Here is a 13907-nt window from a genome sequence, read left to right as displayed (position 1 = left end):
TACATAAAAGTTAATACACTACAAAAGACGTCAGTGTGTAGACTTATTCCATTTCTCACCCTCAAATGTTTGGTGGCGTGTGCCAAGAAACAATAATGTCACTTTCAAAATGGCCACCAGTGGACTTTACTTCAAAATAAAAGCCGAAATGATGTTCAAACGTTTTTAATCAGAAGTCGCTAGACAGTAGACAGTCACATAGCCTACCTCACACACATAGCATCAACTTGTAACTACAGATTGTAACTACAATCTCAAGTGGTGAGGCAGAAGACACATATCCATACATTTTCAACAAATGTGCAATTATGAATTGTGACAGGAGAAAAAACGTTGGGGCACTTCACTTAACCAGTTGACCCATACATAACAATATCCAAACTGTAGTAGCATGAACTGTTATTCAACTTATTTGGCTTTACACCATTGTCATACACAGAATTGCCCAAGAATGAAAATGATAAGCGAGGAGCTGCTGCTTTCATAATACATATGCATTCATATAATATAACCATTCATTATACTGGTTAATAACAGCATGAAGTTACATGGTTTAAATGTAGTTAATTTTACTGTAAATTACAAATGAAATTGAAGCAATATCAAACGACAAAAATGTTTGATATTTGGAAAATAATTCTTTTCAGATTATGTTTAGATAATTGATGATATATGCATGACTTGCTGTATGGAGAGTTCCATGTTGCATTTCTTAATACATTGAAAGAAAACCTTGAGTTCCACTCAACAACAACCAATCAGGCTAGGTCTTTTCAAACCGCTTCTCCTCAGCTGTACATATCATTGTTGTGTTTTTTAATATGTATATCGAGGTGCGATTTACGCTTGTAAGTATTGGGACACAGCGGACACCTGAAATTCCTCTCCCCTGTGTGCACCACCAGGTGCTTCTTCCAGCATGCGCGCCGCACAAACGTCTTCCCGCACGTGCTGCAGACGTGGCGTCGCGGGATATCCCCCGTGTGACTGCGCTGGTGCCAGTTGCGCAGGCTTTTGGTGACAAACGCCTTGTCGCACACGCCGCACCTGAACGGCTTCTCGCCCGAGTGCCAGAGCATATGCGTGCGCAGGGTGGCGGCCTCGTTGAAGCCCTTGCCGCACTGCGCGCACACAAACGGCCTCTCTCCTGTGTGGATGCGTATGTGGGTCCGGAGGTTTTGCTCGGTGCTCAGCGTTTTACCACAGTACGGGCAAGTGGCCTTTTCGCTGCTGACTTTGTGTAGCTTCATGTGCGCCTTGAGGTGCTGGATCGTGTAGAAGGATTTCCCGCAGGTCTCGCACAGGCAGGGCTTGTCGCCCTTGTGCATGGCCATGTGAGCCACCAGGGTGTACCGGTGCGCAAAGCTCTTGTGGCACAGGCTGCAGCGGTGGGGGTTGAGCTCCGTGTGCGTCATCAGGTGGTCCTTCAGCTCCAGCGTGGTGAAGAAGTTCAGCCCGCAGAAGCGACACTCGGTGGCGCTGATTTTGGTCACAGGCTCGTCCTCGATGTCCGCCGTGGGCCTCTCCTCCGTGGAGGTGGACGGAGCAGACGCAGGAGTCGGATCGGGTGGGTCATCCTGATAAGAATAGAATGCCTTTTAATTACATTCATTACAACTTCTTATTAACTCATTAACTTTTAATTATATTACATCTTCTTATTCTAAGTCTTATTTAGGTAAAGACACGTAAAAGTTTTATTCTTTACAGGAATAAATGGTGTAAAGTCCGCCTTCACCAGAGTGTCACATGGATGTTAATGTGTGACTAAAGCTAGATTTATGCTTCGCTCGCATAGAATCTGCGTCCGTCCGTTTTCTGTCTATGCGAGTCCACGCCCCCCTCTCAGAGGCTCTGCGCCCGTCGTCTAGCGCCTCGAAAAAATTCTAACTATCCGTCGGACGGACGCGGAGTACGCAGACAAAAAGGCACTATGATTGGTCGTCTCGCTACTTCCTTGTTCTGTTCTTGTGGCAGCGCAATGCCAGTAGTTTGCGAGAGCAGAGCTGTATTCTGTTAAAAACTTTATTAATGCCTTGTGTGTAAATGTGTGTAAATACACGAAGCTAAGCTAAGTAACAAACAATGCATCAGTTGAACACTCGTGGCACAATGCCTGCGGTTTTACTACCGTTCCTCCACCGAATGTAAACACACATCGGCAGAATCAACTGTCTTTACATGCTTGCATTTTCTGCTCGTGAAAACAGACTGGGTATGTCAAATAATGATACCACTGCATTGCCTTTGCAATTTGTGTGAAAATACCTAGCTAACCGGGATAGAAAGCAACATTGCTTAATAATGACCGCAGTGCTTACAATGTAGTGAAAGTAGCCTAATCGCGCAATTTCAAATGTGGCTGGCAACGAGACCTCGGACCTCGCAGAGCTCGCAGATGCATGAATACAAAATTGGTTCGTGGCCACTCCCACGCGACTTTTCACGCTCGCAGTTGCTGAAGTCTAATCTGACCTTAAGGAGAGGTGTGAACGACCAGTCAATATTGGCCACACCTCCACAGCATGTCATACACCAACGTGACACTCTGATGAAGAAAATACACCGTCACAAAACTAAAATCTACATGTCTGGAACAAAAGAAAACTTCAGACAAGAATGCCTTCTACGCATTGTCATTGCTCAAATGCACAATTTGCATGATACACATTCACAATGAGACTGAAAGCACTCACTGCAGGACGGACATGAAAGGGATATGCATGTTAACACAGTGGGCGGGCCATATACAAAAGAGATGTGAACATCACAGTACAGAACAGAATAAAAACTACCAGTGCAAAGGAGAGAGGCACGCACGCACGCACGCACGCACACACACACACAGACATACACAGTGCGATCCTACAATGACTGATGCTCCCTCCGACGCCCCCTCCCCCTCTCGGGCGCTGTCCTGGGCATTTGCCTGGATAACCTGCCCCTAGGACTGCCCCTGCACTCACACACACAGACAGGCCGACACACACACACACACATATATCCCCACACACACACACACACACACACACACCTGATGGGTGGCCTGGTGGCTCATGAAGCCGCAGAGCCGCTCGAAGGTCTGGCCGCAGCGGGAGCACTTGATGGGCTTCTTCTTGGGCTTCTGGTGCTGCTTCAGGGCGGTCAGGGAGTCGAAGGTCCTCTCGCAGTCCCCGCATGGGAAGGTGGCGGCTTTGCGGAGGTACAGCCGCTGGTGAGACTGCCGCTGGTGTCGTAGGAACTCGGAGTAGTAGGCGAAGCTCCTGCTGCAATGGGGGCACTGCTTCTGGGCCCGCTGAGAAAGAGTGGGCCTCTTCCATTGGCCTACTGGTGGCAAGCGGACCTTCCCTGTTAGACAAGATTAGATAAGATTAGATTAGATAAAATAACGTTTATTTGTGTCTAAAGAGAGAAGCCTCTTCAATTGGCCTACTACCAAGTGTACCTTCCCTGTTGGATTAAATTAGAAACCTTTTATTTGTACCCAAAGAGAGAGGCCTCTTTGATCAGCCTACTGGTGGCAAGCAGACCTTCCCTGTTGGAATAGAATAGAATAGGTCACTATTCACAAGTAGAATTTACACCAAGTGAGGCCTGTTTAATGGGTCTCCTGCCAAAATGACCTTTCCTGTTGGATTAGATTGGAGAAGAGTACATAACTTTTATTTGTACCCAAGAGTAAAAATGATGTGCAGTCAAGTGGTTGCTACTCGTTACATTAAAAAAAAAACATTTAGGACACACAAAGCATACAAACATTGCACATTGAACAATAATTCTCCTGACATCTCCACAACAATTTTCAGGGGACTTTCCCCCATTCAACATCCTGATTGCAAATGAGAAAATGTGCTGAATTGAGTTTTTGCAAGATGTTGAATTAAACGTCTGTCGTCAATGATGTCTTGCGACGTCATCACAAGGCACAAGGGAGTTAGGACAATAGAAAGAACCCAAGGACAGATACTTGGGCGTTTGCCACAGCTTGTTATGGCTCCCTCACAGCTGCTGAGAGAATTCAACATACTGCGAGATAACATTATACTGAGTTGACCCATCAAGCCGGACACCAACATGAAATGTACCGTCTGGGCCTGCACTAAAGAAAAAGACACCTTGCCCATCCCAATGCCTCAATACACAGATTCAGATTCAAAAACTAGACAGACCGTTTAGATCATTATTAGAGAAGAGATTCCTTGACCTATTCCTTAGAGCTTAGTGCAGTTCACTAGGCTAATATACAGTATAAACAAGGAAAGATCGATCAGAATGTCTCATTTCTAAGCGCATTCTATTATATTATAGGTCCCACCTTTGGGGTCATGTTGGCGGTTGCTGGAAATACCGGAGAGCAGCAAGGGAGTTCTGAAAGTGAAAGTGAAAAAATATCCACATATTATATAATTTATTTCACAGTATATTAAACATATTGTATATATTAAACAGATTGTAATTTTACACAAAAAATACATTTCTACGGAACACTAAACTATAAAACAAAACAAACAAAAAAAACCTGTGAATTTGTGAATCTTACACTTTCTGGGCTGATTCTTGGGATGGTCGTGTCTTGCTGGCCTTCGGCTTGAGCACTTTGGCCTTACGGCCACACTTCTTTTGAGACAAACGTGAAGTAATGGAAACAGCTGTAGTCTCACTCCCCCTCTCCTCAGAGACTCTTTGATCCCGTTCTGTCTCAACATCTTTCCGAGGCTTGCCCTGCTCCAGTTCTCCATCTCTGTTTGCAGCTGAGGTTGTGTTGAGACCTTGGGAGTCCTGGTGAAGCTCTCCTGCCGGCTGCAAAATAAGCGTGGATAAAAAATGTGTTCGGGTTTTTTGGGGGGGTTTTGGCTTTCCATGATCTAAAAGGGGGAAAATAATAATCGACGCGGGTCTCCGGTGTAATGATATGACACCTTAGCTAACTGAGCATCTAATGAAGACTGTTGAGGTGGAAACGTAATCCTGCCACGAAATAATAAAATACAACAAAAAGGATTTTAAGTGTGCGGTCTTCTCACTTTGAAAACAACAGTTGGCCTTTGTCCTGCACCTTTTCCTGGGATGTGCACAATCCTCTCCTTCAACCTTAGCTCACTGACTCATCACATCCCCCCAAGTCAACTTATCAATTTTGTACTAGACATACAAGGGAATCAAAATTATGTTTCTCATGTGTAGACAAAGAGGCAGGACAGAGATTGAAGTGCAAGACACAACAACATTTGACAAGTGTAAAAGGTAGCATTTATAGCATAATCACTAACTAACTGCAACAAACTAACTGCAAACAAGTAAATTAAGTTCAACAAAAGAAGTGCATCTTTTTTTTAATAATTTTTAGTTTGCTCAGCAATGATGTGTTTACAATACAGTTGAAATTATAAAGTCCGTTATGATACCACAGGCATTCTAACACAACCTGTGAGGCAATAAAGTCTCAGTCGTTTTTTGCATCTCATGTTATTTTGAATATACTACATACACAGTTACATTCGTCTCTGGCAATTCCTCATCCCACCCCATACCTATGTAACCCATCCCCAGTCCCCACCCATCCACTTTATATATTGTTGCCAGATTGGGCGTTTACCTGCCCAATTGGGCTGCTTGGGATATCTGGGGGTAAAAATGGGTGGAATGTAGCGCCTCTTGGCGGTTTTTGAGCACCTTTTGGGCAGGATTTGATCAGACACATCTGGCAACACTGAGTGTCTCTTACCTGAGGAGAGGGGCTCAGAGTGACCACGCAGGCCTCCCTCTGAAAGATGCTCTTACTGTGAGGCAAGTCCACACTAGGGGGCAGTGACAATGCAGAGATGACTCTGTCCTCCACTATAGATGGAAGGCCTACAGTACAGTACATAGCGACAGGAAAAACATAGATTAGTTGCTTGCTGTTGCTCGTTTCAAACACAGTCCACAGTCCAATCTTGGTATCGAACACATGTGGGTCATCGAAAACACATGTGGGTCATCATCATACATTTAATGACTAATTAAAATATTTTTTTTTTCTTTTGCAATCGGTGCCCTAATTCTGAAGCACTAGTTACTCTTCTTAGTTAAAGGTACGTTGTGCAAGATTTTTAGTTGTTTATTTACAGAATTCATGATACCCATTCACTAATGTTACCTTTTTCATGAATACTTACCACCACCATCAAATCCCAAGTATGCATCATGCCTGGGAAAAATTGCACTTTTCATACATTAAAAGCAGGATCTTCTCCATGGTCTGCCATTTTGAATTTCCAGAAATTGACATTTGTAGCTGCAAAAATGACTGTACTTGGGCCATACTAAACAATATTAGTTTATTACTTAGTAAACTTTCACGAAAATATCAGATTTGGCAATAGGCAACCCAGTTTCAATGAGCACCATAGTTGCAGTACCTTTTTGACCATTCCCTGCACAGTGTGTCTTTAAAAGCTTTTAATTATATTGAGCTAGTTCATTTTTGAACACTTCAAAATTGCCCACATGTTTTGACCAGTGATTGCCTTCCTCAAGGCTGGAGAGTAGAGTGGATTAGATAGAGTACCTTTTATAAACCCTGAAGGGAATTAAAGTGTTTGTTTAGCAGCATACATAAATGACATTACATTTAGCTAACACTTTTCTCCAAAGTGACTTAGTTGTTTACAGGGTATTGGTTACAGTCCCTGGAGCAATGTGGGGTTATGTGCCTTGCTCAAAGACACTGCAGCTATGGGTGGGGGTGTAGGGGGAGGTTCGGGTGGGGATCGAACCAGCAACCCTCCGATTTTACGACCACCTCCCTATTAGGCCACAGCTGCCCAATACATAGACAAATACACATAACATAACACACACATTTGCACAACTAGGGAAACCAAAGGTGAAACTAGGGAAACCAAAGTGAAATACCGTTGTTGTCCAAAGACCTGTGACGGTTCTGCTGCAGGAGATGTTGGAGGTCCTCTGTCTGATGACACATGTACTGCTCACATTCATCCCACACACAGGAGCTCTTCATCCAAGACGCAACCTGACAACATGAAGGGAGGAAACCAGGATTGGTTTGATTGTTTCTTGAAAGCGTAGTTGTTAGTCTGTTAGCAACTTGGGTAGTTGTCAATGGGAAATTGCATCGCAGACAACAAAGTAGCTAACGTACAGTGCCTCCCAAAAGTCTACACACCCCTGTTCAAATTCCAAGCTTTTGTCATGTAAAAAAATGACAGAAGGACAAATCATTTCACAACTTTTCCCACTTAAATTTAAACTATTATCCTGCACAATGCAGTTTAAAAACAAACCCACAGCTTTAAAGGGAAAGAATAGAAAATAACAAACTTGAATTAACATGGTTGCATAAATATGCACACCCTTGAACTAATACCTTGTTGCAGCACCTTTCCTTCTATTACAGTACTCAGTCTTTTTTGAGTAAGACTCTATCAGCATGGCAAACGTTGATGTGAATTTTTTTTCCACTTATCTTTGCAAAAGCACTCCAAATCTGACAGATTGCGAATGCATCTCATCTGCACAGTCCTTCTCAGATCGCCCAACAGATGTTCCATGTCATACAGGTCTGAACTCTGTCTGGGCCATTCCAAAACCTCAATCTTATTCTAATGAAGCCATTTTTTGTAGATTTTTGGCATGTGTCTGAGGTAATTGCCGTTCTGAATGATTACGTTCATCTGCATCATCACCTTTCTAATAGGGGGCAGAAGGTTTTGTGCCACTACAATGGCCCCTGTGGAACTGTTCATAATTCCTGCCTCCCTGACTTAAGCCCCAGTTACAGCAGAAGAACAACAGTCACATAGCATGATGCTGCCACCACTATGCTTCACTTTACACATGGCGTTACCTTGGCATTGTAGTGTTGTTTTTGTGCCAAACATACCTCTTGGAATTATGTCCGACCTCGGTTTCACCTGACCATGACATATGATCACATGCATTTGGGAGATTACAAAAGTATTTTTTGCTAGATTAACTCCACCAAGAGATTGAACTTGGTCATAATTCCAAAGGGTATATTTGGCACAAAACATCACCCCAATAACACCATACCTAACATGAAGTATGGTGGTGGCAGCATTGTTCTTTTGTGCTGTTTTTCTTCAGTTGTAACTGGGGCCTTCATTATGGAGGAGAGAATTATGAAAATTTCCACAGGGGCCGTGGTAGTGGCACAAAACCTTCGGCCCCCTGGTAGAAAGGTGAAGATGCAGAGGAACTAATCTTTCAGAACGACAATTTCTCCAAGCACACGCCTAAGTCTACAAAAAGAATGGCTTCACCAGAATAATATTGAGGTTTTGGAATGGCCCAGACAAGCCAAAGGTGCTGCAACTAAGTATTAATTTAAGGGTGTGTATATTTATGCAACCATGTTAATTGAAGTTTTTTATTTTCTATTGTTTCCATTTAAAGCTTTATGCTTGTTTCTCAATTGCATTGTGCAGGTTAATAGTTTAGATTGAAGATGGAAAAAGCTGTGAATTTATTTGTCTTTCGGTCATTTTTTTGCATCACAAAAACCTGACATTTGAAGAGGGGTGTGTAGACTTTTTGAAGCCACTGTAGTTAGCAAGTAAGGTTTTGAGAATTGCACCCCAGGGCTGTAGTCCATGTTTGGGTCATGGACAATAGCAGACATCAGGGTGATACAACCACAGTTAATATATTTATTGTATGCATTTAATTGTGCTATATCGTGATATATCGTTATCGTAATATAAAGTAATCCATATCGTGAAATTGGTTTTTTTCCATACCACCCAGCCCTAATCCCACGTGACGCAAGATTCTAAAGCTGCAATCCTATGGCAGCCATGCCCATTTAGGTTCAACTCAATATCGAACATCGCGTCTTCTCCATTTGCTTGTTCATAAGTCATTAGATTCATTAGATAATTAGTTGGACTCTAGGAGAATGAATGGAAAGGCATGCCGATTTAGGAGACTGAGCTTGATCACACTTTGTTACATTGAAGACAAGTTTGCATGATTTATCTTGGTTACCATACTGAAAATCTTTGCCATATTATAAGAGAGGAAACCAGAGCTGTAGTTCACGCTTAAGTTAAAAAATAATAATAAAACAAGTAATAATAATAATAATAATAAAAGATAGATTAAAAAAATGATGTAACAGTCTGTTTAAGAACTAGGTCATCTACACGGTGTGTGCTTTCTCTGAATATTTTTTTTTGGTCCACGTCATCTATAACCAGGCTATTGTCTTTTACAGAAAGGTACAAAAACTCAATCCTCCAAATGAATGAAAAGTGCAAAATGATGGTGTGGTAGTGGTACTCTTGGGAAAGGTGAAAACCGAGATACCTCAACTGACTCACCTGTTTAAAATTTGGCACAGGGAGAAGTTGATCCAGTCTTGAAAGGAAATAGCACACCAGAACCTGAAGAGCTTTGTCAAAGTCAGGTCCATATTCCACGGGATAGACTCTCTGTAAGATCGCATTGGAGACATTGTGAATGGCAGTGTTTTTGTTTTAGTAAGAGTCGGGTTGGCTTGCAAAATGGCGGCTTAGGGCAGTGTTTCCCAACCAGGGGTACGTGTACCACTAGGGGTACGCGAGCACACGGCAGGGGGTACTTGGAAAAATGTGATTTTATCAAATGTATGGAACATATTCACGTTGGAATAGAGAAACCCATATAGAACCTGAGTTAGGGGGTACTCAAGGCACAATGAAAAGGCTTAGGGGGTACACGAGACAAAAAAGGTTGGGAAACACTAGTTTAGGGTCATTGGCGTTTTTTAGTAGTAGATGTCAGGGTGGTGCAACTACAGCTAATGCCACTATTGTATACTGTACATTTATTATTAATAATAATAACAATAATAATAATAATAATAATAACAATACATTTTTGTTGTTTTCACTGGATTCTACGAGGTGTTTTATGTGATTGTACATTAACCAATTATTAATCAATTTGCTGTAGTTGCACTACCTGTCAATGGCTCTAACATATCGTTACAATAAAATCTGTCAAATCAATTACCTGAAAAAAATCTTCCTTCTTGGCTGGGTCCTCCAACAAATTGAAAATAAGACTCGACAAGTCCCTTTGAAAAGTGTTCATTTCTGAATGGTTTGACTGTAGGGTGACAGGAGAAACAGTAAATAAGTATGCCCTTTATTATCCCACTGTGGGGAAATGCATTTGTTGCAGCAGTAACGTATACCGGTATACAGATTGTGCAAAAAGCAGACGGCATACATACAGACACAGGACCAGGAGGTTAAAAAGTATATAAGATAGATAAAAACAGAGATGTTCTAGATTAGATAATAGAGATATTTCTGTTTAAAATAAGTACATTAGTAAAAGTGCATTAGCAGCATCATAAAAGGAGGACTACAAATAATAAATAAATAAGTTAAAAAGAGGGGGTTTAGCAACAATGAGAAGTCAAATAAGAAGCAATAGGGCTATGATAATTACACACAAAAAAAAGAGAAAAAAAGTAGGACACACTAACCTTCACATGATCAGTAGGCTGCATTTGATGCAGTCGTTTCTTGATGGTGTCCGAATCAACAGGCAAATCGCCTCTGCACATCTCCAACAACACCTACAAACAATGGGCATGAAATAGCCTGGTTTTACCATACCAGTTATTACGTAAGGGTTAACGTTCGGCGAGAAGGTCGCTACCGTGGAATAGCAGCACGACAGAGAGAATCTTTAGACCCCGACGCGGAGCGGAGGGGTCTTGTTCTCTCTGAAGTGCTGCTATTCCACAAAGCGACCGACTCGCCGAAAGTTAACCCGCTTATTATATGGATATACTTAAATGATTCACACATGGCGGGGACATTTCTTTAGGCCTATTTAATGTTAAGATTGTTGCTGCGCAAAACAAAACAGTGCCGTTGTGGAACACCGCTAGGCAACAGCTAGGTAGCCAGGACAACAGGTGTTGTCTATCACAGCAGCTGATTAGAGTCTTGTTGAAAAGTCGCTTTAGCAGTGAAAAGTCTTGTTGCCATTGACAGCGGTCTGTTATAGACCAACCCATCCGTTATCGAAAAATAACAGACGTGCGAACGTTGGGGAGCCCCGTTGAAATGAATGGAGCATTCGACCGATGACGTCACACCATATAATAAATTACATTAACCCATTGTGTCCTGGAGACACAAATACAGGTTTTTCAGGATTTTGAGATTTTAGCTGTTTTATTAAAGGGTCAGTTTGGTCAATTTCAACATGCAGTTGTAATGCTCACACTACCCTGGACTTGTCAGTGCCTGAGATTTTTTTTCTTCTTCTTCTTCAGCCGTTTCCGAGATCCTGGTCATTGTAATGGGGGCAGCTCTTTGTTTACATTTAAAAAAAACATTTTTATTTATTCCCAAAAACATCCAAAAGGTTATAAAACATCAGCAGACAACTAGCAAACAGCAGTACTTTTTGGGAAAATATTTGGAGTTGGCCTATGTTTCATTTTTTTAAAATGTAAACAAACGCTGCCCCCATTAGAATTGCTCATATCTCGGAAAGGGCTGAGCCGAAAAATGTGGCATCACCAGGTACTGACAAGTCAAGGGTAGCGTGAGCAATACAACTGCATGTTGAAATTGACCAAACTGTCCCTTTAACTATGTGGGTATGTTAGAGCTGAATGAACACATTACAATGCAAGGGGAGGGTCTTGGCTTTTAAATGTAACTCATTTCATGTTTGTATGTGCTTCGGAGGCTGAGATATTTAGGATTTAATAGGAAGAGGGCACCCTTTCCCAAAAAGGTCTTAGGACGAAATGGGTTAAGTCAGAGTTGGACAGGTAATCTGGCACACATGGCATTGTCCCAGTCAGCTGACAGTCCTCAGGGGGCAATACTGTCTGTTGTTGTTGTTTGTTTTTGTTTGAGTGTTTGTTTGAAGACCCATTGGAAACATTTAAGAATTTTTTTTTTTTTTTTAAAAAGGAGAATGAACACTTCGTTTCTCCATTTACAACTGTCTATAATAGAATAAGAACCAATTCTACGACTGCGCAGCACCGTGGGAATCAGCTTCTGCTTGAAGAGTTGGATGCGTGTTCGCCTGCTGGCCACTTTTATATGTGGTTTCATCTCTTTTGCTCTTTGAAGACAAAACTTCCAGGAGTGCTCTGTTTGCTGTGTTAACACTGCATCTTGACTAACATTTGTAAATGTTTGGTTGATAACTAGTTTAGGCAAAGGACGCGCTCAACTTCTTGGAAAAACGAAAGTCTTTGGGTGCGCGATAAAATGGATCAACTTAAGGAAGAAAAATCCGCACTCACAAACTGCGTCTCATTATTTATTTATATTACCACCATGTCCAAAAAGCAAACGTGTTACGGCTATCAAGACCACGCACTGATGAAGGCTTGATAGCCGAAACGCGTTTGCTTTTTGGACATGGTGGTAATATACAATAACTAATGAGACGCAGTTTGCGAGTGCGGATTTTTCTTGCCCAGTACCATTAAAGGCTTTTTAATGTAACTTCCCGTTTGGACACCTTATTTTGGAGTGCCTGGATGAACTCTTCTCTCTACGCGGATTTTTCTTCCTTTGGTTGATAACTAGTTCATTACTTGCAAAGTGTTCAGTCTACATTCTACTGACCCATAACACTAAGAAGGTGCTCACCTTTGCACGGAGCCCCATGATAAGCGTGCTCCTCTGCCTCTGGCTTAGCACATTGGGGACAATCTTGGTGACCAAAGTGACAAAGTTCTCCAGATGCTCATAATGCTCCAGGTGTTGTTCTTGGGCTACCTGCCACATACAGGCTGAGATCAGCCGCACAGGGGGAATTAGAAGGCGGAGAGATGACCAAGGCGGCGGGGAGTCTGGAAGAAATAAAATGTTTATTGTTTAGAGTGTTTCAGGTTAATGCCACCGTCACTCAGTGTTAGTGTCCAGGGCTTTCTCAGCCTTTTCCACCACTATTGAAGAGTAGGAGGAAGTAGTGAGGAAGTGCCACGGTCAGCAAGTAATATCCTGTTGGACCTATCAGGAAAATATTAGTAAAAGAGCAAAGCGTTCACGTGTTGGTGTATTCCTTTTCCTGTGCCTGGCACCCTGTCTCGTCTGACTTGAACCGCTAAGTTGAGCGGAAACCAGAACTATTTTGCTGTTCAGAAGTTGATGCTGAGTTCTACAATTGGGTACATGACTCTGCTCATTTAAAATCATAGGCTATGCCGTCCGTATCATGTCAGAATGATAATTGAACCGCACGCCTTTCATAATGCAAAAGTGAGTTGTGCTCTAGCATGCATTTGGATTATTAATTTGTAGCACAGATAACACTCCCAACTCCAACTACTCCCTGTTGAAGGTTAGCCAACTGCATGCTATCTGAACCAGCACTCTCATTCGGAGTTACGTTCGGACTACTAGATGAGTATACTTGAATTACAGTTGTCATAAAGATAAGACGTTAGTAAACTGTGAGTGACATACCCATGTCTTCAAGCGGCGATAACTTTTTAGATTTTAAACATGCTGTGGCAAGAGATTCTCTGAATATGAGAAGACGTCGCCTACGGATGTTTTCTTCCTTCCTTTCTTTCACGTGAATGTAGACGATAAGACGTCCGGTCAGATATAGGCGCTGTCAAAATAAAAGTTTACATGACCTAAACATGAATTTCAATTGCTTTTAAAAAGCATGATGGGAGAGACCATCTAAGGCTGTTGATTTGGTCATCTCACATCTTCCAATATATAGCAAAAACAACAATAGCAATAATTATAACAACACAACAGTAATAGTAATAATAATCACAATAATCAATAATCACCAGCACCATCAAAATCATAATTAACTATTAACTATATTATTTAGTGCATCTGAAATCGTATGTCTAAAAAGATTTTTTTTATTCAAGAATTCATTTCACA

General features: G+C 41.9%; 1 protein-coding gene across 1 annotated transcript; it reads right to left on the bottom strand.

Annotated features, from left to right (window-relative positions):
- Positions 1-149: 149 nt before the first annotated feature.
- Positions 150-13567, bottom strand: LOC134464012 (zinc finger protein 3-like). Its single transcript, XM_063217448.1, has 11 exons — positions 13467-13567; positions 12648-12850; positions 10502-10594; positions 10021-10116; positions 9348-9458; positions 6898-7018; positions 5726-5853; positions 4541-4800; positions 4316-4368; positions 3035-3348; positions 150-1577 (listed from the first exon to the last, which is right to left on the bottom strand). The coding sequence occupies exons 1-11, from the start codon at positions 13468-13470 to the stop codon at positions 789-791; spliced, it is 2172 nt and encodes a 723-aa protein (XP_063073518.1). The 5' UTR covers positions 13471-13567; the 3' UTR covers positions 150-788.
- Between the last annotated feature and the right edge of the window lie 340 nt (positions 13568-13907).

This window comes from Engraulis encrasicolus, chromosome 15 (genome assembly GCF_034702125.1).
Source record: "Engraulis encrasicolus isolate BLACKSEA-1 chromosome 15, IST_EnEncr_1.0, whole genome shotgun sequence".
In the NCBI taxonomy this organism is placed as follows: domain Eukaryota; kingdom Metazoa; phylum Chordata; class Actinopteri; order Clupeiformes; family Engraulidae; genus Engraulis; species Engraulis encrasicolus.
Note: the sequence above shows the minus strand (reverse complement) of the source record. Positions and strands in the feature narration are given on the sequence as shown.